The sequence below is a fragment of the Pelobates fuscus genome, chromosome 11, assembly GCF_036172605.1.
Source record: "Pelobates fuscus isolate aPelFus1 chromosome 11, aPelFus1.pri, whole genome shotgun sequence".
Lineage (NCBI taxonomy): Eukaryota > Metazoa > Chordata > Amphibia > Anura > Pelobatidae > Pelobates > Pelobates fuscus.
In genome coordinates, this window is record NC_086327.1 from 135,175,378 (window position 1) to 135,196,513 (window position 21,136).

A 21,136-nucleotide genomic window follows, 5' to 3' on the forward strand; every position below is an offset into this window, starting at 1 on the left:
ATGGGGCTTGCGAAGCTGGGCCTGCAACCCGGGCAATTTGGGACGCACTCATTCCGTATAGGGGCTGCGACTGAGGCGGCGCGCCTCGGGTTGGGAGAGGAACGGATAAAAAGGATTGGTAGGTGGGAGTCCATCCGGTTCCGTTCATATGTGAGGCCGGATAGGTTAGTGTGAAGGGAACGGGTATGGTTATGGGATACAGGTACTCTGCCGGATAACTGATTGTAACGGATCGCCTGGCACCCCGACTTGGTACCTCCGTTAATGGATGCTCCTAGCGCTTCCTGAGGACTCCAAGCACTCTGGCAGACACCACAATCACCGAATCCGAGAAACCTTTAAATTCTCCCAAGCATATGAATGCTGTAGACCATTGAATAGGAACCATACGAATAGGCTTGTACTCCTAGCAGTCAACTGGAACAGCATGCAATAAATCCTTCCCCCCAATAATGAGACGACACATCACTTTGAGGGTAAAACAGGAACTCTCTGGCTGCTAGCTTGCAGCCCTTTTTATTAGGTGCTCCCATGAAGGGGAGAGACACACACAGTAACGTACATTAACCAATCACACAATAGTTACATCCCACACATAGCCCTCCCCTCTACCTGTAAACTAATTATCTGTACACACAGGAAAATACAATTATCATAGGTAGGGAAAATACCGTTTTTACACAACATTCATAACTCCCAAAATATACATCACATTCGCATAAAAATACATATTCACAAACAATCCATTCAGGGGAATAACATATAAAAAAATGGCATGAATCAGACCAGGGGTTCAAAAGTTAGTAAAAGTATCTTTTGTTCCCCCTGGCTCAAACAGTAAAAGTAAAACATCCCCACAATGCATCCTGGCTTCCTCCCTTCTGCCCTGGAGATAATTGGAGAAGGAATCTAATTATCTCCAAAGACAGAGCCAAACTCCATTACCCACATGGCAGACAAAAAGACAGTAAAAGACATAAAATTACATACTGATACATTTAGTACATAAAACACACATTTCTACATATCCCCAGATAGCTTTGATCTGACTGCACATTATTAGATGAATGGCACTCAGATCACACGAATAAGCCTTTCTGCAGGGAAAATAAACAGTTTAACCTGCAGGGCCATAGTCCAAAGGCAAGAGGCGGGCAAGCAGCCCCCTCCAAGGACACGTGGCGAGATCGGTTTCGCCACACTGATTTTGTTTATTTTCAGGCTTGGTCGCATGGTTGGTGGGTAACTCGTATGTCTATTGGGCGCAGAAGAGGGCCGCAGTTCGGAGACAAGGCACACAACTGGGTTTTCTTCTGGACACGGTGGACCTACAGTGGTTTGGCTTTCGGGGTTTTAGTTGGCAGAGCATAAGAGGAGAGATTTTCAGGAGGTTATTGGAAGGGCCCCCCCCGGACATAATGTTAATTCATGGAGGGGGTAATGATTTGGGTTTGGTTCCCCAAAGGGAATTAATCAGGAGGATGAAGCGGGACGTAGATAGGCTGCGGGAGCTGGTCCCTGGCGTGGTGGTAGTATGGTCGGAGATGGTGCCGCGGCTTAACTGGAGGCACGCCAGGGACTCGGCTGCGGTGGCACGTTGCTGGGGAAAAGTTGATAAAGTCATGGCAGTTTTTATTCGGAGGATAGGGGGGGTTCTGGTACGACATAGGGAACTGGAAGGGATGTTACCCGGTTACTACCGGAAAGATGGGGTGCACCTGTCGGAGGTAGGGTGCGATTTATTGAATTTGGGTTTCCAGGACGGCATTGCTAGAGCCCTATTCATGTGTGGTGGGGGGCGCTCGAGACATTAAGGTATCAAGTCTCTTGCTGTGGCGGGATAGGGCTTGGGTAATTGGAAGGTAGGAGGAGTATCAAGTGGTTAGGCTAAAGTTAGGCTGGATTAGACCGGAGTGTTAAGTGGTTTGTAGGTTCGAGCTCATCGGTGGCTCCGAACCAGGTGGTGTAGGGGGGTCTCGGTACACCCCTACAGTTAATAAAGTTATGGATATGGGGCCTCTTTGGTAGGCCATGTGTTATGTGTTATTTGTTATTTATAATGTTATGTATTGTTATTGGCCGGGGTCATTGCCGGGGGTAATTTATGTACGGTGGGGGATGGTGGGTAAATTTACATTATGTGGCAATGACCCCCATTTGTTACCTTGTTTATTATAATAAATAAAGCTGTGGACTTTTATGTTTCCAACAGAAATATGGTGTCTGTAGTTATTGGGGTGTTGGGGTAAATATCGCACCTGCCGAATAACGACTGTGCGCATGTCATGTGACGTGAAATCCCAAACCGGCAGACGGCATACAAAGGCTGTCTAGCAATATCTCTGCCATTCTCCTGTCTGTTCCTGCATTAACTCTTCGATGGGAATAAAACACAGTGAAATTTGAAACACACTGTATCTTATTACCCATCCCTGCGTAAAGTTCTGGTGTTTAATTAGAACACAATAAACGGAGGAGACAATGATTCCCCTTTCAGAGTTTTATTGAAGATGTCATTCTTATAGATTTGGGCTGGGAGCTGGGATAATGGAGAACAGTTAAACTTTGCTTAGTGAGTAAGAGCCAGTTTCACAATCCGGCCTGCAAACCTTGGCCTGACATGAAAAACTCTGGCTGAGGTCAGACCTCACATCACACAGACCTGGAGGCTTCTGGGACTATGTCATGGGGCACACCCAGCGCAGCTCATACAGCCTAGCGTTTAATAGAGGCACCTGCCGGGCTCAATTCACATGGTGGCGCTTTGTAGGTCATTAAATTTCACCTCAAACTGATTATATACATAAACTCTGTACGTTGGGGTGTGTGCCTGTATGCTGATGGTTCTGGTCCTAACTGGGGGTGGCAAAAAGTCAGATTTTGTCCTTGCAGGAATGCACACAATGTATCAAGGGATTCATTCACTAAATGCCAAAATGTATTGAATTGATACCTAGACCGCAAAATTAGGACAACATAGCAAGTGACCATAGTGACTGCAGCTAAGGAACATAACTGCTTTATATATGCAACGTTACCGCTTTATATAAGGAACGTTACCGCTTTATATAAGGAACGTTACCGCTTTATATAAGGAACGTTACCGCTTTATATAAGAAACGTTACCGCTTTATATAAGGAACGTTACTGCTTTATATAAGGAGCGTTACTGCTTTATATAAGGAGCGTTACTGCTTTATATAAGGAGCGTTACTGCTTTATATAAGGAGCGTTACTGCTTTATATAAGGAACGTTACTGCTTTATATAAGGAGCGTTACTGCGTTACTGCTTTATATAAGGAGCGTTACTGCTTTATATAAGGAGCGTTACTGCTTTATATAAGGAGCGTTACTGCTTTATATAAGGAACATTACCGGTTTATATAAGGAACGTTACTGCTTTATATAAGGAACGTTACTGCTTTATATAAGGAACGTTACCGCTTTATATAAGGAACGTTACAGCTTTATATAAGGAATGTTACAGCTTTATATAAGGAATGTTACTGCTTTATATAAGGAACGTTACCGTTTTATATAAGGAGCGTTACTGCTTTATATAAGGAACGTTACTGCTTTATATAAGGAACGTTACAGCTTTATATAAGGAACGTTACCGCTTTATATAAGGAATGTTACCGCTTTATATATGCAGCGTTACTGCTTTATATATGCAGCGTTACTGCTTTATATAAGGAGCGTTATCGCTTTATATAAGTAGCGTTATCGCTTTATATAAGGAACATTACTGCTTTATATTAGGAGCGTTACCGCTTTATATAAGAAATGTTACTGCTTTATATAAGGAGCGTTGCCGCTTTATATAAGGAACGTTACTGCTTTATATAAGGAACGTTACTGCTTTATATAAGGAACGTTACTGCTTTATATAAGGAGCGTTACTGCTTTATATAGGGAGCGTTACTGCTTTATATAAGGAGCGTTACTGCTTTATATAGGGAGCGTTACTGCTTTATATAGGGAGCGTTACTGCTTTATATAAGGAGCGTTACTGCTTTATATAAGGAGCGTTACTGCTTTATATAAGGTGCGTTACCGCTTTATATAAGGAATGTTACTGCTTTATATAAGGAACGTTACTGCTTTATATAAGGAACATTATTGCTTTATATAAGGAGCGTTACTGCTTTATATAAGGAACGTTATCCGCTGCTCGCCAGTTGTACACCTCACGTCGCTCAGATAATCAACCCTGAAATTTCAGGCAACCCATAGCTTCCTAAAATCCCATAGGAAACAATTAGGAGGCCAGTGAGCATGCGCAATACATCGCCATACAATTTGTATCTCCTCCGAGAGATTCAGTGACACAACGCATCTCTATGGGAAGTATCCAGTGTCTCCATGCAGAACGTTTAGACACAATTTGTGCAGGACTTCATTCAGAGAGTCCCTCTAGTGCAGGGGTTCTCAACCCAGTCCTCAGGACCCCCTACCAGTCCAGGATTTGGGGATTACCTGGGTGTGTCTAAGGTGTTTAGAAAAGGGGGAAAAAAACACCTTAGACTCGAAGGTGTTTTTTTTTTCTTTTTCTAAACACCTTAGACACACCCAGGTAATCCCTAAACCCTGGACTGGTAGGGGGTCCTTGAGGAAAAGGTTGAGAACCCCTGCTCTAGTGGCTGTCCAAGTGATTGATGGTCTGAGTGACAGTCAATTAAGCTGAAGTTAGACAGCAATGTAAACACTACCTCTTCTCAGAGGCTGCACGGACATGCTATACGTATGTCCCAGAATCTCTACTTTAAGCTGTTAGTTCTGGTGCTGTAGTGTCCCTTTAATAAAACTAATAACCCGCACTGTAGGGGTGATTTTACCCAGATCTCCGCTATCTTTTAATTGCCCCATTGGGCTGGAAATCCCTTCATTGATTAACAGATGGAAGACTTGTTATCACGAATGTTGTAACTGATATTGACATGGAAACAAAGTGTTAACAAAAACCTAACTATACTATAATACAGTTATTTTTTCAGGTACTCAGCTCAACATCTGTCTTTAAACTTTCTATATGTAATATTGGATAGAATCTCACACTGCATCCTGGCAGGAAAATCAGACAGCACTCTGCACCGTCTTCGCCCTGCGCTTTAAATCACTGGTCCTCTATTTAAGCCCTGAGGATACAAGGCATTTTATGGAAATCGGAGGGGGCTGTTTGGTTTGTAGTAAGATCTCTTAACCCATTTAAGGCTGCAGGAACCAACAACACATGGTGAGATGCAATCGCTGCAGGGCCGGGAATATCTGCGATTGTTGTGGTTTTTAACCTGGAGAATTTACGGTATTTCAGGAATTTGCAGAAATCATTCAGGTTTATCTAATATTTACTAAAAAGTAACACACAAACTAACGAGCTCTGTTTTTGGGAGAAAAAAAAAATCCTAAAAATGAACGGTGCGTGGAAAAATACAGCTGGAATAATATTCGTGGGACTCTTGTTCCTAAGGATATTTTGCCCAGCGTGAAGCTGAGCAAACTCTGCCCGTATTTCTACAAATGGTAATTTCAAGGTTGATCCCACTTTGATTAAATCATTAAACTGGTTTTACAACCTTATGGTCAGAGGCATGTAATCAGAGTTCTGCCGTAATGGAAGTGTGTTAGTGAGGCACATTGTGACACAGATGGCGCGCATGATCCACAAATGTGGCATGTCAGCTGGTACGTATGTGCCCTTGGTTGCTGGCACATTGATAACCTGCTCAGCTGCCGTCCATCCCAGCTGTCAGTATGCAGAGTACAGCTGCATCACTCTTGTTTAATGAAATTGCCTGACCTGCTCTTTCTGCCAACCAGGGATGGCTAGATAGTGGTCATAAATTGAGATTCAGTCCTGCTGAATTCGGGACACTTGGGACATACTGATTCATTCATAGTGCTGGTAGAACATTACAACATAACGGATCTGGAATCCTAGTGCCGAGGACACCAAGCCAATTTAATGGACAGTTGCAGAGCATTGTTACCGCATCCTTTATTTTTCTCAAAACCTGGCGTGTTCCCATGACCTGAGAGGAAATGAAGGCAGGGAGTGATTGAGCTAGCAGTGCAGGATTGCTGGAACTGATAGCCAATTAAAACATAAACCGCTGATACCAGAGTTAATGAAAGATACATTGCTTACAAACCGCTTCACACAGCTCGACGCACAAACAGGATACTAATAAAGAGAGGAAATGCCTTTCTGAGTAAACACCCGTGCCGCGGCTTCCATGCCAGCGATGGACAACTTTGACACTCCAAATGTTTTTGAACTCCATGTCCCATGATGCTCAGCTAGCCAGTACGGGCTCCCAAGGTTATCCATGACTGCATTCGGATCTGAGCTAGCGGCGGTTTGAGGGCAATGCCATTTATTGCCCGTGTTTCAGTAATGTGTGTTTTACTTTTGCTGCTGTAATGAGTAACGCTGAGGCTTTATGGAAATAAATACAGAACACACGCTATTCTAGGCTGGCAGAGTATGAGAGCAAAGCTAGAATGTAACTGTACATTAAAGCACCAGTTTAGTGGAAACTTTATCCAACAGGCTTAAAATAGAGGCTGACTTCATTTAACCAGCTTCTAGTAAATGTGGTAATTAGCCCGATCTGGTGCACTGTAAACATTGCTAGTCACTAGATCTTGTTATATTGCCCTCGTTATGTCAGTAGAACCCCCCTCCTCCCCCCTCAATACTGCTGCTATGCTCTGTCCCATCATCGCAGTCATAGCATCCATTCAACTGGGCTAATGAGTTTTTGGATAGGTCCCAAGGCATTAGGAAACCCTGTATTTAAGAGGTCACCCTACCCACTTACTAGGAGGGACTAGTTACTGTAAGCTGCCAAAATTAAATAGCCCCCCGCCCAATCTCAGAGGGGTGACAGTGACAAGGATAGGTTTTATTTACAGGGAGACCCCTGCTGTCCAAACAGAGCAGTGCTAAATAACGTGATTACATTGATTCATTGACTCCTTTAAGACACATGACATGTGTGACATGTCATGATTCCCTTTTTATTCCAGAAGTTTGGTCCTTAAGGGGTTACCTGCCTTTATTTGCCGCTCATGTCTAGAGCTCTTCGCACAATATAGCAATTAATCATAAATTCTTAAATCACTGGCAGGTAACCGTGCACCGCAGATGTTTTCAACATGGGAATTACACTTGATCTGTCTAAGCATTATGGGATATGTAGTTTATTACAACATGCCACAGGTATTATTAGCTTGCTACTACAAAAAGAAAATGTATTAAAAGAAACTGCAATACTTCATTATTTTGCATCGGCTCTCATCAGAGCTGAAAGCAAAAAACACAGATTTATGCAAGATGTTCATTTATAGCAATATTTTACAAATAGTAAATTATTCTCAAACTTGGCTTCTTTGCCCTTCACTTTGCAATCTGTTTAACACATGTATATGTTTGATGTGTAAATCCCTTATTAAGAAAATTAATATGTTTCACAAAATGGAAAATGCTTATTACCGGCGATTTACCTCCAAAATTTCTTAAAAATCCATAAAAATCAGAATGAAAGCCGAAAAGACTGAAAAATAAACTTTTAAAAATGTTCTGCTAATACAGAAAATGGATTCATAATAAAATCTTTAAAAATCTTTTAAAAGGGGGGGGGGGGGAGAATAAAAACTCTTTGCTTTGGGTTCTTTCTCTCAGGCTTGAAAAAAACAAAGTTTCAAAATGTCAAAAAATAAAAACCCACAAAGAAAACATTTCTATCAGCTAAGTCACTGACAGTAAAGGAGAAATCCTGGGAGAACGCAGTTATTAATTGCCTTTAAAATCTAACAGTTTGCAAACATTTCGCGGAGAGGAAAAGTTTATGCAGCAAGGAAAAAAAAAATCCCAGCTGTTTGTAACAGATGCATGAATTTACTGGCTAAAGAAAACTGTCTCTTTAAGCCTGCCGGCAATAAGAGGGAGGTTGTGACTCTGTGTGTGATAATAAGCTCCAAGTGGCAAAGGCAGGCCCAATAAACGTTCCCAGCACCTCCCAGAAAAAAACCTCAATCTGCACAGAACAGAAATGTATATAAAGCCGTAGTAAAGGCTGATGTTGCCTGTAAGCAGGTACCTTACAGCACAGAACGTGACCGTAGCTCTACAGAAACATCTGTCTCTCTGGCTGCAAACCGTCACTAGCCCAGCTTTATTGGAAGAGAGAATGACCAGTTTAATTTCTCTACATTCATTGTAACCTTTTGGATATATTCCTTTTCAATTCATTTTTTTTTTAAAACCCTTATGATTTCTCTCTAAATGATTCGTTATATAAACAAAATACAAAACACAAAATAATTTCCCGCCTGTGACTCAGTATGCAGAAGTATCAGATTTTTAATTAAATTCTCCCGTCTCCCCAAATAGTTCCCTAGGAATATATGATTGGAAGTACTCGCATTGTTTTTCCCCTCTCGCTCTGCAGTATATTTAATTTTGCAGTTGTTGGATGACTTGTGGCTGAGTCACCTTCACTATGCCCACACATCTGGCTGCAGTCACCTCTCTGCTTGCGTTGGACCTACTCCTTCTCAGCCCATCTCTGTCCTCATCTTTGGATGGGGTGTTGGTTACCCCTAAGATGTTAGATCCAGACTTAAATGGACGGCACTATTTCAGAACAGACAATGAAGATTCAGGAGTCATTTTCCTTATTACAGCTTTTCAAGAGGATTTCTACCTGAACCTGCGACCCGATGCCCAGTTTATAGCCCCGGCGTTTTCGATGCATTTTCCTGGCTCGGTTCCTAAACAGGGAACACATCTGAAACACTGTTTCTACTCTGGAGATGTCAATTCTGACCGAGATTCCTTTGCCGCTCTGAGTCTTTGTGGGGGACTAAGAGGAGCTTTTGGATACCAAGGAGTGGAATATGTCATCAGCCCTCTAAAAAATAGTACATTGAAACAGGTGCAAGGCATTCTGCAGAGGCCACATCTTCTGCAGCGCACAAAAAACAATAGTCCTTCAACAGGTGGCACCTCCCGATGTGGTGTGGGATCAGGGTTGAACCATGGTATCATGGAAGCTCTAGAGAGATACAAAGGCTCCCGCCACAACAAAAGACCATCAAATGGGACCAGGACAGGCGGTGGCCAGAGGTCCAGGAGATTTGCATCCATCACAAGGTACGTAGAGACCTTGATTGTGGCTGATGAAACAATGCTCAAATTTCACGGGGATGACCTTCAGCTTTACTTGCTCACCTTGATGGCCACCGCAGCTCGTTTGTACAAACACCCCAGTATCCAGAACCCCATTAACATTGCGGTGGTAAAGTTTATGGTGCTGACAGATGACGGTAAGGGACCCAAAGTCACGACCAATGCAGCCATGACCCTGAGAAGCTTCTGCAGCTGGCAAAAGAAATGGAACAAAGTGAGTGACAAGCACCCCGAATACTGGGACACAGCCATCCTCTTCACTAAACAGGTGAGCCATTAGGGGGCGCTAGATGACATATTGCAACAATCAGAGCTGGCAGGAATGATGTCTAAACTTGTGATTTGTATCTCAGTGAATATAGTTATAATCCATGTCTAAAAGTACTTTGAAAGCCATGAAATTGTAATTAATACAAATGTAATAAAATGATTAAATCACATATAAAGTTCTTTATCAGAGAGTTATTCCAATATACATCCATTCATAGCTAGCTAGCAGGTTGTGATGCCTTTCAGTGTAATCATTTAGAGGAGCTTGTTTCTGTGGCTGCCTTGTCCTGTCTGAACTCATAATATTTTAATGGCTCAGAAAAAATGTTATATGTTTTAGTTCATTTCATAAGCTAAATAATAAGTGCAATTTCATTTGTAAAAATTTTTTTATAATGAATTATTTTTAAATAAAATTATTTTTATTTATAACTTTAAAAAAATATATATAATTATTGAACAAAATAAGACGATACACATATTATGCCCGTGGATTACTCGCGTCAGTAAGTAATAAACAAGAAAAAAACATTATAATTTCCAATCACTTTATGTGGAAGTATGTTCAGGGAAAATACATTGAAACTGATTTTTTTTTACTGTAATTACATTTCAATGCAAAAATAACAGACGTACGGCGGGTGATTTGGAAATGTGACAGCCTATTTACAGCCATTTCATTAAATGAATCAGATATTTGGTATTGTGTGCTGGGGGCCTGTATTAACAATTTAACCAATCAGAGTAGATTTCTGGGGATTTTTATAAGCGGCAACGGTAATCAATAAATAATTGTGGGACGCAAAGGGTTAATCAGCCTTCCCATGGCTCCAGCAGATTTTGGGATTCCTGTTGTGTTTGTTTTGGAAGGAATGAGTTCTTTAAGAATGTTACAAGTAACACTATGCTCCTAGGAGATTCATTAATAACATCATATCTCTCTGGAGGAAATGGGTGAAGAACAAACTGCAGATTAGAGAAGGGGGATCTGTATGGCTTTTAGCTGCACAACATGATGGATATTGGGTGATTAGAGGTAAAACGTGTCCAAAGAAGGTTATTACTCTTCAGGTGGGTAATGCGTGGTGTCGGTGAATTAAAGAAACAGCGCTCTCTAATCACAGAAACATATAAACTGCATGATACTGTACTTACATGGATTACATAAGGACGATAACATGAAATGAAGCAGTAATAGGGTCCAGGGGTATAGAGGAGAATTCTGAGTTATCCTTTGTGTTATCATATCAGTGCGAAGACAGAAAGAAGTCAAGTTTAACAGCACGTCGGTAGATAAACCTGAAATCACATTCAAACCTGCTTTTAAAGATTGTTTATTTTGGCCGCAGCCTCTCTCTTTTTTTTGTGTGTGTAATATTACCGCAGAATGAAAATCTCAGGCTGGTGTTGGCATTTCTTTTGAAAGCACCAACAGACATGTTCAAAACTTGTGGGGAAAAAAGAGATAATGTTTATTAAGAAATTAATGGAACCAAGGTGACAGAAATTATATATACATCGTAATACTTCCAAGTGCTCTATCAATATTACATGTTAAGTTTTACATATTTCCCCAAGTCAGTAAATGGTTTATTCACTAAACAGTAAGCTTATATGGGCTGACAGGTAGCAGAATTGTAAACGTTTCACCCAACTCTACCACTCTGACTATTTCACCTAACACAATGCCCACACCATCTAAGTACTCACACAATGTCTCTACCATCTCATCCAGAGCCTAGTACTCACACAATGTCTCTACCATCTCATCCAAAGCCCAGTACTCACACAATGTCTTTACCATCTCATCCAAAGCCCAGTACTCACACAATGTTTCTGCCATCTCATCCAAAGCCCACTACTCACACAATGTTTCTGTCATCTCATCCAAAGCCCAGTACTCACACAATGTTTCTGCCATCTCATCCAAAGCCCAGTACTCACACAATGTCTCTACCATCTCATCCAGAGCCTAGTACTCACACAATGTCTCTACCATCTCATCCAAAGCCCAGTACTCACACAATGTTTCTGTCATCTCATCCAGAGCCCAGTACTCACACAATGTCTCTACCATCTTATCCAGAGCCCAGTACTCACACAATGTCTCTACCATCTCATCCAAAGCACAGTACTCACACAATGTTTCTGCCATCTCATCCAAAGCCCAGTACTCACACAATGTTTCTGTCATCTCATCCAAAGCCCAGTACTCACACAATGTTTCTACCATCTCATCCAGAGCTCAGTACTCACACAATGTTTCTGCCATCTCATCCAGAGCCCAGTACTCACACAATGTCTCTACCATCTCATCCAGAGCCCAGTACTCACACAATGTCTCTACTATCTCATCCAAAGCCCAGTACTCACACAATGTTTCTACCATCTCATCCAAAGCCCAGTACTCACACAATGTTTCTGCCATCTCACCCAGAGCCCAGTACTCACACAATGTCTCTACCATCTCATCCAGAGCCTAGTACTCACACAATGTCTCTACCATCTCATCCAGAGCCCAGTACTCACACAATGTCTCTACCATCTCATCCAAAGCACAGTACTCACACAATGTTTCTGCCATCTCATCCAAAGCCCAGTACTCACACAATGTTTCTACCATCTCATCCAAAGCCCAGTACTCACACAATGTTTCTGCCATCTCATCCAAAGCCCAGTACTCACACAATGTTTCTACCATCTCATCCAAAGCCCAGTACTCACACAATGCCTCTACCATCTCATCCAAAGCCCAGTACTCACACAATGTTTCTGCCATCTCATCCAAAGCCCAGTACTCACACAACGTCTCTACCATCTCATCCAGAGCCCAGTACTCACACAATGTTTCTACCATCTCATCCAAAGCCCAGTACTCACACAACATCTCTACCATCTCATCCAGAGCCCAGTGCTCACACCATCTCACCCAGCGCCTAATACTCACACCATATCAACTAACACAATGACCATACCATCTCACAAATAGTACAGTATCCACACCATCTTACCCAACATACTGCCTAGGCTTCTCACCCAACACATAGCCCAAACCATCACACCCATAGCCCAGTACTCATGCCATATCACCATACACAATGCCCACACATCTCACCCATAGCCTAGTACTCACTCAATCTCAACCAAAACAATGCCTACACCATCCCGAAACACTGCCTGTACCAAATCACCCATAGCCCAGTAATCACACCATTTTGCCCAACATACTGCCTCTGCCTTCTCATCCAACACATAGTTTAAACCATCTCACCCAGACCCAGTACTCACACCATCCCAAACAACACATTGCCCGTACCATCTCATCTAGAGCCCAGGTCAGCACTCACACCATCTTGCCCAACATACTGCCTGTGACTTCTCATGCAACATACTTCTCATACAATATCACCTAATACATTGTCCACACCATCTCACCCAACACATGGCCCATACCATTTTACCCGCAGCACAGTTGCCATACCATCTCACCCCTCAACCCACCATGTCATATCTGCCATTCTAAACCCCCCATATAATTGATCATTAATCTCATTATCCTGTCTTTCTCTCTCCACCATGCTATTTTCTCTCACTGCATCATCTCACCTATTTACATGCATCCCACCTCTTGCACATCCTTCCCTCATACTAGCCCTCTCCTGTGCTTTTATACATTCTCCACCATTGTTCTACCAAAATAGTCTCACAATTATGCCCCTTTTTCATCTCCATAATTCCTCTTACTATAAAACATGCAGCAATCAAATATTCTACCCAACATCTTCACCAGTCTCCTCCTTTATACCAATTCGCATTCCCACAAGTCATGTCCACCATTTTTCTCTATTCTCTATTCTCCTCCATCAAAACATCTCCACCATTCTACTCCTTTGTATTATCTCCACCATTATCTTCTATCTTAACATTGCCACCATTCCGCTTCATAATATCTTCACCATTCTCCTCCACCATTCTCCTTATTCATAACATTTCCATTATTCTCCTCATCCATAACATCTGCATCATTCTCCTACCTCATAACATCTCCACCATTCTCCTCAATAACATAGCCATCATTCTCCTCCACCAAAGCATTTCCACCATTCTCCTCCACATTTCTCCTCCACATCATTCTCCTCCGCATTTCCACCATTCTATAACACAACACCTCCACCATTCTCCTCCACATACAATTTCTCACTCTTATTTTCCTCCTCTTATTTATTTTCCTCCTCTTATTTTACATCACCCCTATTCAGTGGAAGGCTTAACCCCTTAAGGACCAAACTTCTGGAATAAAAGGGAATCATGACATGTCACACATGTCATGTGTCCCTAAGGGGTTAAAGGAACAATTCAAGCACCATAACAAAGACAGCTCACTGTAGTGTTTATGGTGCCTCCATTGTACGTAGTCGACCAGTTTGACTTCTTACCTGTGGTCCACTAGACACTGTTCCCAGCCTCAAATACAAATGAAGAAGAGTCAGAAGTGGGTTGTCTGATCTAAAGCTCTGCAGGGCTTAGCTCACTGGCTGAAAGTGATCAGCTGATTTTCTCAGCCAATGAAACCCTACTTACAATGGGGTGGATAGTCGGGGAGCTCCTGGCACCATAACCACTACCATGAGCTGTGGTAGTTATGGTGCTAGGAGTGTTTCTTTAAAGGATCACTATAGTGTCAGGAAAACAAGCGTGTTTTCCTGACACTATATAACCCTTAGGTCCCCCCCACCCTCAGGGCCCCCTCATGTGGCGCTAAAGAGGTTAAACACCTTCAGGTACTTACTTTAATCCAGCGAGTGCTTCAGTGCTTTCCTATGGATGTTCTGCGTGCTCAATGCGATTTTCGCATCCAGTGTCGCAGAAGTGCCTCTAGCGGCTGTCAGGAAGACAGCCACTAGAGGCTGGATTAACCCTGCAATGTAAACATAGCAGTTTCTCCGAAACTTCTATGTTTACATCTGAAGGGTTAAAACCTGGGGGACCTGTCACCCAGACCACTCCATTGAGCTGAAGTGGTCTACGGGACTATAGTGTACCTTTAAGTCTGTTTTTTGGGAATTAAGCAATAGTGATCAAGCCCATATAACATCACAAAGTAAATATATTGACGTGGGACTTTACATTTATTTGGAAAATGTTGTATCTTTTTGTAAGTGTCCTCAATTGAAGTCATATGTTGCCAGCTGGAGATAAGCAGGAATGAGATTTTATGTACTATTGAATGTTTTCCCCTAGGGGAGCAGATAACCGCCCAATAACATACTGTACTTACACAATGCTATTTAACTCTTGCAATGCATGTCTGTTCGACTCCCGTTACTCAATGCATTGTTATGGTCATCTACATCTGGCTCTTGAAAAGGCCAGGCAAGCATTCTTCGTAATTGCTTAAGATGTAATCTGTGAGTTGCCCGACTATGTCAGTTTACTGTTCAAAGCCAAGAACAACACATGGGTTTTATCAACAAAGCCAAGAAGTAAATAAAATGAGGAACGAAGGATAGGCCGTTATTATGGCAAGTTAGAATAACTTACATGGAAGGAAATAGATCGGTTTATTGTGAGGTCTAATTATTGATTCTACTAAAGGAAAATAATCCTTTAATACTCATCTTTTCTTTCTAATTAACCTCTGCTGATCTATTAAATGGCTTTTGTTTTTAGCAGGAATTGGTAAACCTTTCATTAAGTTTAACTTTCTTTCTTATTGTCTTCTTTCCACATCTGTCCTTTACTCTGCAAACTCTCTCCAACCTTGTCTGTCTGCTGTAAAACGCACATTCTGCCGCACAGCCTACTTCTGTCTGATTTGAATGGCAAATTACTTACTTGGGCTGCATAGGCACCTCATCCCATTAGTGTCAGCTCAATGCTTTTGTAGTATTGTTAATATCATAATAAATACAGTTTACTAGAACTGGAGTGCATTGCTGGGCCTATGTACAAAATGGATCCGCTCCCAAGATATACATCTGAACGTGTAAACTTAATGGTTTCAATGGGCTCCTGAGGTATAATTCTCACGCTGTTTGCCTGTGGGCTTCTGGGATATAAATCTTACCTGGTGTGCCTATAATCTTCTAGAGTATGAATATGACTGGACATGCCTAGAGGTTTCTGGGCTATAAATCTAACCTTGTGAGACTATGGGCTCTTGGCATAGAAATAAACCCATGTGGATCTAAACCTATGTGCGCAATGGCTTCAGGTCAATAGTCTAGCCTTGTGGGCCTATGGGCGTTTGCTACATAAATCTGCTCTTGTGTAGTTATGGTTTTTTGGGAAATTAATCTGAACTTTATTGCTGAGGAACATCTTGGATATAACTGTGGGTATGTGAGCTTAGGGCACCTCAGGGATGTATCTAGCCCTGTGTGTATGAGAGAATCCAGGATATAACATTGACAAGTACGTCGGCAGTTTTTTTCTTTCTCTTTTTTTTTACAATGACGACTCTGTCCCACAAGCCCTTTAGGAGAGACAAGCACACTGAACGACTGGCCGAGGCATTCATCCCCAGCTGGCTGAGGCAGACAGAGAATATTCCTGTAAAGACATTAAGAGCCTTCAAATCCCAGACTTCTCAACGCTGCCTCCTTCCAAACACCTTCTCCAGTTTCTCTGTGACTCCTGTAGCTTGGCTAGAAATGACTGATATCTTTACGAATGGCACATGTTTGGGAAACCTATAATTTTCAAATATTTGTTTCAGAATGGCCAACCAGCCAACGGGAGATTCGATCAACCATTAGGTGGATATAAATCTGCTGTGTTGCCATTTAAGTCTCACCTGATACTGTAACAGTGTATACAACATCTATTCCTGGTTGATCACATGCAGAAATCCCACGGTTCCCAGTGGTGGGCTGATTATTTCAGCTATAAGTAATATATGTGGGAATTTGCCATGGTACGAGGAGATGAGATTAACAGGGACAGTAATATCAGTATTGCCATTAGATAAAAGAACAGGGCAAAAGAGAGGTTTTAGAAAGTTGATGGGCCTTTTTATTGCACAGCTTTTTACACTCACAATCAAATCCCCTAGAGCCACTTGGCCCCCACCCAGTATTACATAGTGACCAAGCTGGCTCTGCAAATGTCTGTGGCAGAAGGTGTGAAGTGCCATTAGGTGTTTGATGAGTGCCTTGTAGTGCAGAGATACATGTTGTCTTCAGAAGATTACAGACTAGCGATGAGGTGAAGAGTGGCAGATAGACATGCCAGCGATAAATGCCCTTCGTGGTCACCAGACTCTCACGGTTCAGCAGGAGGAGGAATCTGATCTGAGAGCTGTAAAGGGTAGTATTTGGCACGTTCCCAGCATTGTTTAAAAAATTACAGCAAATGACAGGTTCAAAGAACATACCTGAGTTCTAATACTTAACTGTTGTTAGGTCTTGTCCTGGAAACTACTGGTTCTTTATTGGGCAGTGAGTGAGACCACTATGTAGTCTTTAGATGTTAAATTACATCAGTGTATGGGTGGTGGAAGAAAGTATGAATATCCCAAGCTGCTGGACAGTACTTTTTTATTTACCATCTGACATTTGAGAAGGATGGCATCTTCAGTCCATCACAGAGACTAAAAAAAACCCTGTCCCCTTCTCCTGCATTCTGACTTTATTTATTCCCCTCCACCCTCTCTCTCCAAGTCCTTCTCTCTCCTCTTTCTTCCTCCAATACTGCATGCTCCTGCACCCAATAATTTCAGCCCCTCTCCATTTCCTCTAGCCTTTATTTCCAAATCCCAATGTAATCTAAGTGATTTTCTTTTGATCTGAAGGAAACTGCTGGTAAGACTGATCATGTACAAATAGCTTCCCTTAGCCAGACAACTGCAAACATCACTAGATAACATTAATAGATAAACTGGGGGGGAGCCTAACCACGGACCTGAATGGCCGCATGCTACCGATGCTCCGGACCAAGCCACAGCAAAACACCCTCGGATACTGCACAAAAAGTGCCAAAAGACACCAACAACTAGAGAAGAGGAGATGGGCCGGAAAACTAAAAAAGTCAAACCCGACAAACCCCGGCTGGGCGGCAATATCGGCGACCTGTGGCGGCAGGCCTGCAGCAACACGGGTTCAAGCATGGCTGACTATGCCGACCATTACTCTGAGCTGTCAGACGACTTCACGAGCGAAGCTGATCACTGCCCGCCCGTAGCGACCGCTCTCACACAAACAAGCCCGCAAACGGAAAACTCCCCAGTGATGAGGGAACTGCTGGCCGGACTACAACTTACAATACAGGCAGATATGGCCCGGATAGGCCTAACAGGCCGCCTGACCACGCTGGAGGCAGACTCCCGCCGAAACCAGCAGGACACAGTGCAGTTACACAGAGCAGTACAGGAGCTGCAACAACTGTCCCACAAAACAGACCAATGATTTGCAGACTCGGAGAGGAGATCCCAGAAGCGGAAGTGCCCCACTTAATACGGCGCCTGCTGGCGGATCTAATACCCACCAAACAGGCCAAACAAGTAACTCTGGAGGGGGGGATGTTTCGCCTCCCACAACCACCGAAAGCCCCAGCTACGGCATGAAGAGATCTCCTAGTGCGCTTCATAAGCCACGGAGACAGAGCTGCGGTCCTCCAAGCAACTAGAACAAGGACGCCGTACATATTTGAAGACAGACAGCTCTCTTTCTACGTGGACCTATCGGGGCCAACACTAGCATGGCGCTGCACCTTAAAACCCTTCACGGCCCTCCTCCGCCTTCATGAAATCGCTTACCAGTGGAGACGACCCTGGGCTCTAGTGATCCACCACAGCGACACATCGTATACAGTCCACGACCTACAGAGTGCCAGAGACCTACAGAGTGCCAGAGACCTACTACCGACCCTGGGATTGCCACAAGAAACCATTGGTCTGACCCAACCGGAGACAAGGCCAGCAGAGAGGGATACTACGACAGCAAAGCCGCCCGCTTCCCGTTACGCAAGAAAAGGCCCATCAATGGCACAGACGGGCACCTGAAACAACTTCGGGACTTATTATTATTATTTCCTACCGCATAACTACACATAGACTCAAGACCCCACGGCCCACTCTTCCCTACATCGCCCACGGAGACCACTCTCAGGTTCACCCCCCCCCCCCTTCCCCGGGTTAAAGGGACACACTATTACCCTTACCTTTACAGCGGGAGAATGCAGATCACTAACACGCATTCCAGTCATAGCTCCCTATCTGACCCAGCATGACAACGAGACCAATCCGCTCAAACCAGCCTGACAGCACATAGCATCGTTGGTTAAACCGGCTACATAATTATTCCTGTAGACCACCTAGGCTTCACGGCCACAGCGACCCACACTACCAAAAATTACATTCCCTCAGCTCATGGCCCCTGACTAGCAAACCCCGCGTGAAGGACGTATCTATGTTACATGCATGTTATCTGTTAATTTTTTCTTTTGAAATGCAAACCTAAAATGCTATAACCATGACCTGAGTCAAAAATAAAGAATTAAAAAAAAAAAATAGATAAACTGGGGATTCAATGTAAAATCTTGTATTTTATAGTTGTGGGAAAAAACTCTGAACACGATGGAATTTAAATGTTTTGTTCTGAATCCAGGACTCTTGATCTCGCTGAAGTTTTAAGAAATTCCTTCTATTGGTTGCAGTGATATCAACCACCCTAAAAAAAGAAATCTAGCATTTATTCTGGGAAAATTCAACTGGAAAATAATTAAATTGGACATAATCGCACTTGGCACGAGCCATGAGAATAACAAGGTATGTTATATTTTTAACCCAAGTCCTGGATTGAATCAGATGTTCTTGGTCCTTCTGGGATTATACATTGCTGAGAATATTCTTTGAACATTATTTCGGCTGGGGCAGATTCCTCTATTAAATATTGTCAGGGATGTCTATTGGGAGAGGCAGCTTTCTCAATTCTATTTTATCTAACGGGTTTATGGGGTCAATCTGCAACTTGTAATCCAGGAGATGCTGGTCAGTTGGTGCGGATCCGGTGAAAGATTCATTAATATGCACAGGAAATTAGGAATGCTGCATAATTTAACCATGAGTTTTGGTGAATTAACAAGTGACTTGTAACATTTAAACCAAATCAGTTCCGCTGGAAATGTTATTCGTTTTTATTTATAAAGGGTCAGAATATGATATACAATGATGTACAGTGGATAAACAATACATTGATAACTGTGACATAAAAAGGTAGGCAAATTCTGCCTTAATGAAACCTTGTAACATGTCAATATGTTTTGCATGCCCCCATCCATTATATAAAAAAAAAAATCAGCAAACCAATCTCCATAAAGGGCTCCTCCTACAGTGAGGGGACTTACCATTAGGGGCTAGTCCTACAGTGAGGGGCTTCTCCATTAGGGTCTCCTCCTACAGTGAGGGGGCTTCTCTATTAGGGACTCTTCCTACAGTAAGGGGCTTCTCCATTAGGGGCTCTTCCTACAGTGAGGAACTTCTCCATTAGGGGCTCTTCCTACAATGAGGGGCTTCTCCATTAGGGGGCTCCTCCTACAATGAGGGTGCTTCTCCGTTAGGGGCTCCTCCTACAGTGAGGGGGCTTCTCTATTAGGGGCTCCTCCTACAGTGATGGGGGCTTCTCCATTAGGGGCTCTTCCTACAGTGAGAGACTTCTCCATTAGGGGCTCCTCCTACAGTGATGGTGGCTTCTCCATTAGGGGCTCTTCCTACAGTAAGGGGCTTCTCCATTAGGGGCTCTTCCTACAGTGAGGAACTTCTCCATTAGGGGCTCTTCCTACAGTGAGGAGCTTCTCCATTAGGGGGCTCCTCCTACAATGAGGGTGCTTCTCCATTAGCAGCTCCTCCTACAGTGAGGGGGGTTCTCAATTAGGGGCTTCTCCTAGAGTGAGGGGGCTTCTCCATTAGAGGGCTCCTTCTACAGTGAGGGGGCTTCTCCATTAGAGGGCTCCTTCTACAATGAGAGGGCTTCTCCATAAGGGACTAGTCCTACGGGGGGGGGGGGGATTCTCCAGTAGTGGCTCCTCCTACAGTGAGGGGGCTTCTCCATAAGTGGTTCCTCCTACAGTAAGGGGGCTTTTCCATTAGGGGCTCCTCCTACAGTGAGGGGGCTTCTCCATTAGGCAGATGTTCCTCCTACGTGATTGCCCTAATGGGTGACTCTTCTTCTAGAGAAACACTGGGCATGTTGGGGACACCACCACAATCAGTCAATCAAAGTTCGATTATTGGTTTATTAGTTATTGGGTTATTATTATAATGATAATTAGGATTTTAGTAAATCCTGCAAGTCGGGGGAAAGGTCCAATTAAGTAAGGCATGTGTTGCAAGCCAGGGACATGGAAACATCTTGTTAGCAAGAGTTTGTGTCATGGCAGGAGAATGGTTGCTGGCAGAATACTGATGGACGGATTGTGTTCTCGATGAGCACAAGTAGATCAGGGTGCAGCCACAGGGTGATTTGTAGGATTTACAATGCAACCCTAAATTACACAGGAACCTAGTGTCATGATCACCAACAGATGTGCGGTGTGAGGGGACCAGCAGGTACACATTGTAACCCTCACTAATCGCCCAGGCTATGTTCGCTAACACGCTGAAATGTGATTGTTCACTGCAATTCCTCATTTTAATAAATAAATCTCTCACTTTGTCAATGTTATGGGAGATT

At 43.1% G+C, this 21,136-nt stretch overlaps 1 protein-coding gene across 1 annotated transcript in view; it reads left to right on the top strand.

Moving 5' to 3' along the window:
* Window positions 1-8,093: 8,093 nt before the first annotated feature.
* The window catches only part of ADAMTS15 (ADAM metallopeptidase with thrombospondin type 1 motif 15), a 63,671-nt gene continuing 50,628 nt past the window's right edge, over window positions 8,094-21,136 (top strand). The window contains exon 1 of the mRNA XM_063436665.1: window positions 8,094-9,465. Coding sequence (XP_063292735.1) covers window positions 8,509-9,465 — 957 coding nt within the window. The 5' untranslated portion in view covers window positions 8,094-8,508. The remainder of the gene's footprint in view (window positions 9,466-21,136) is intronic.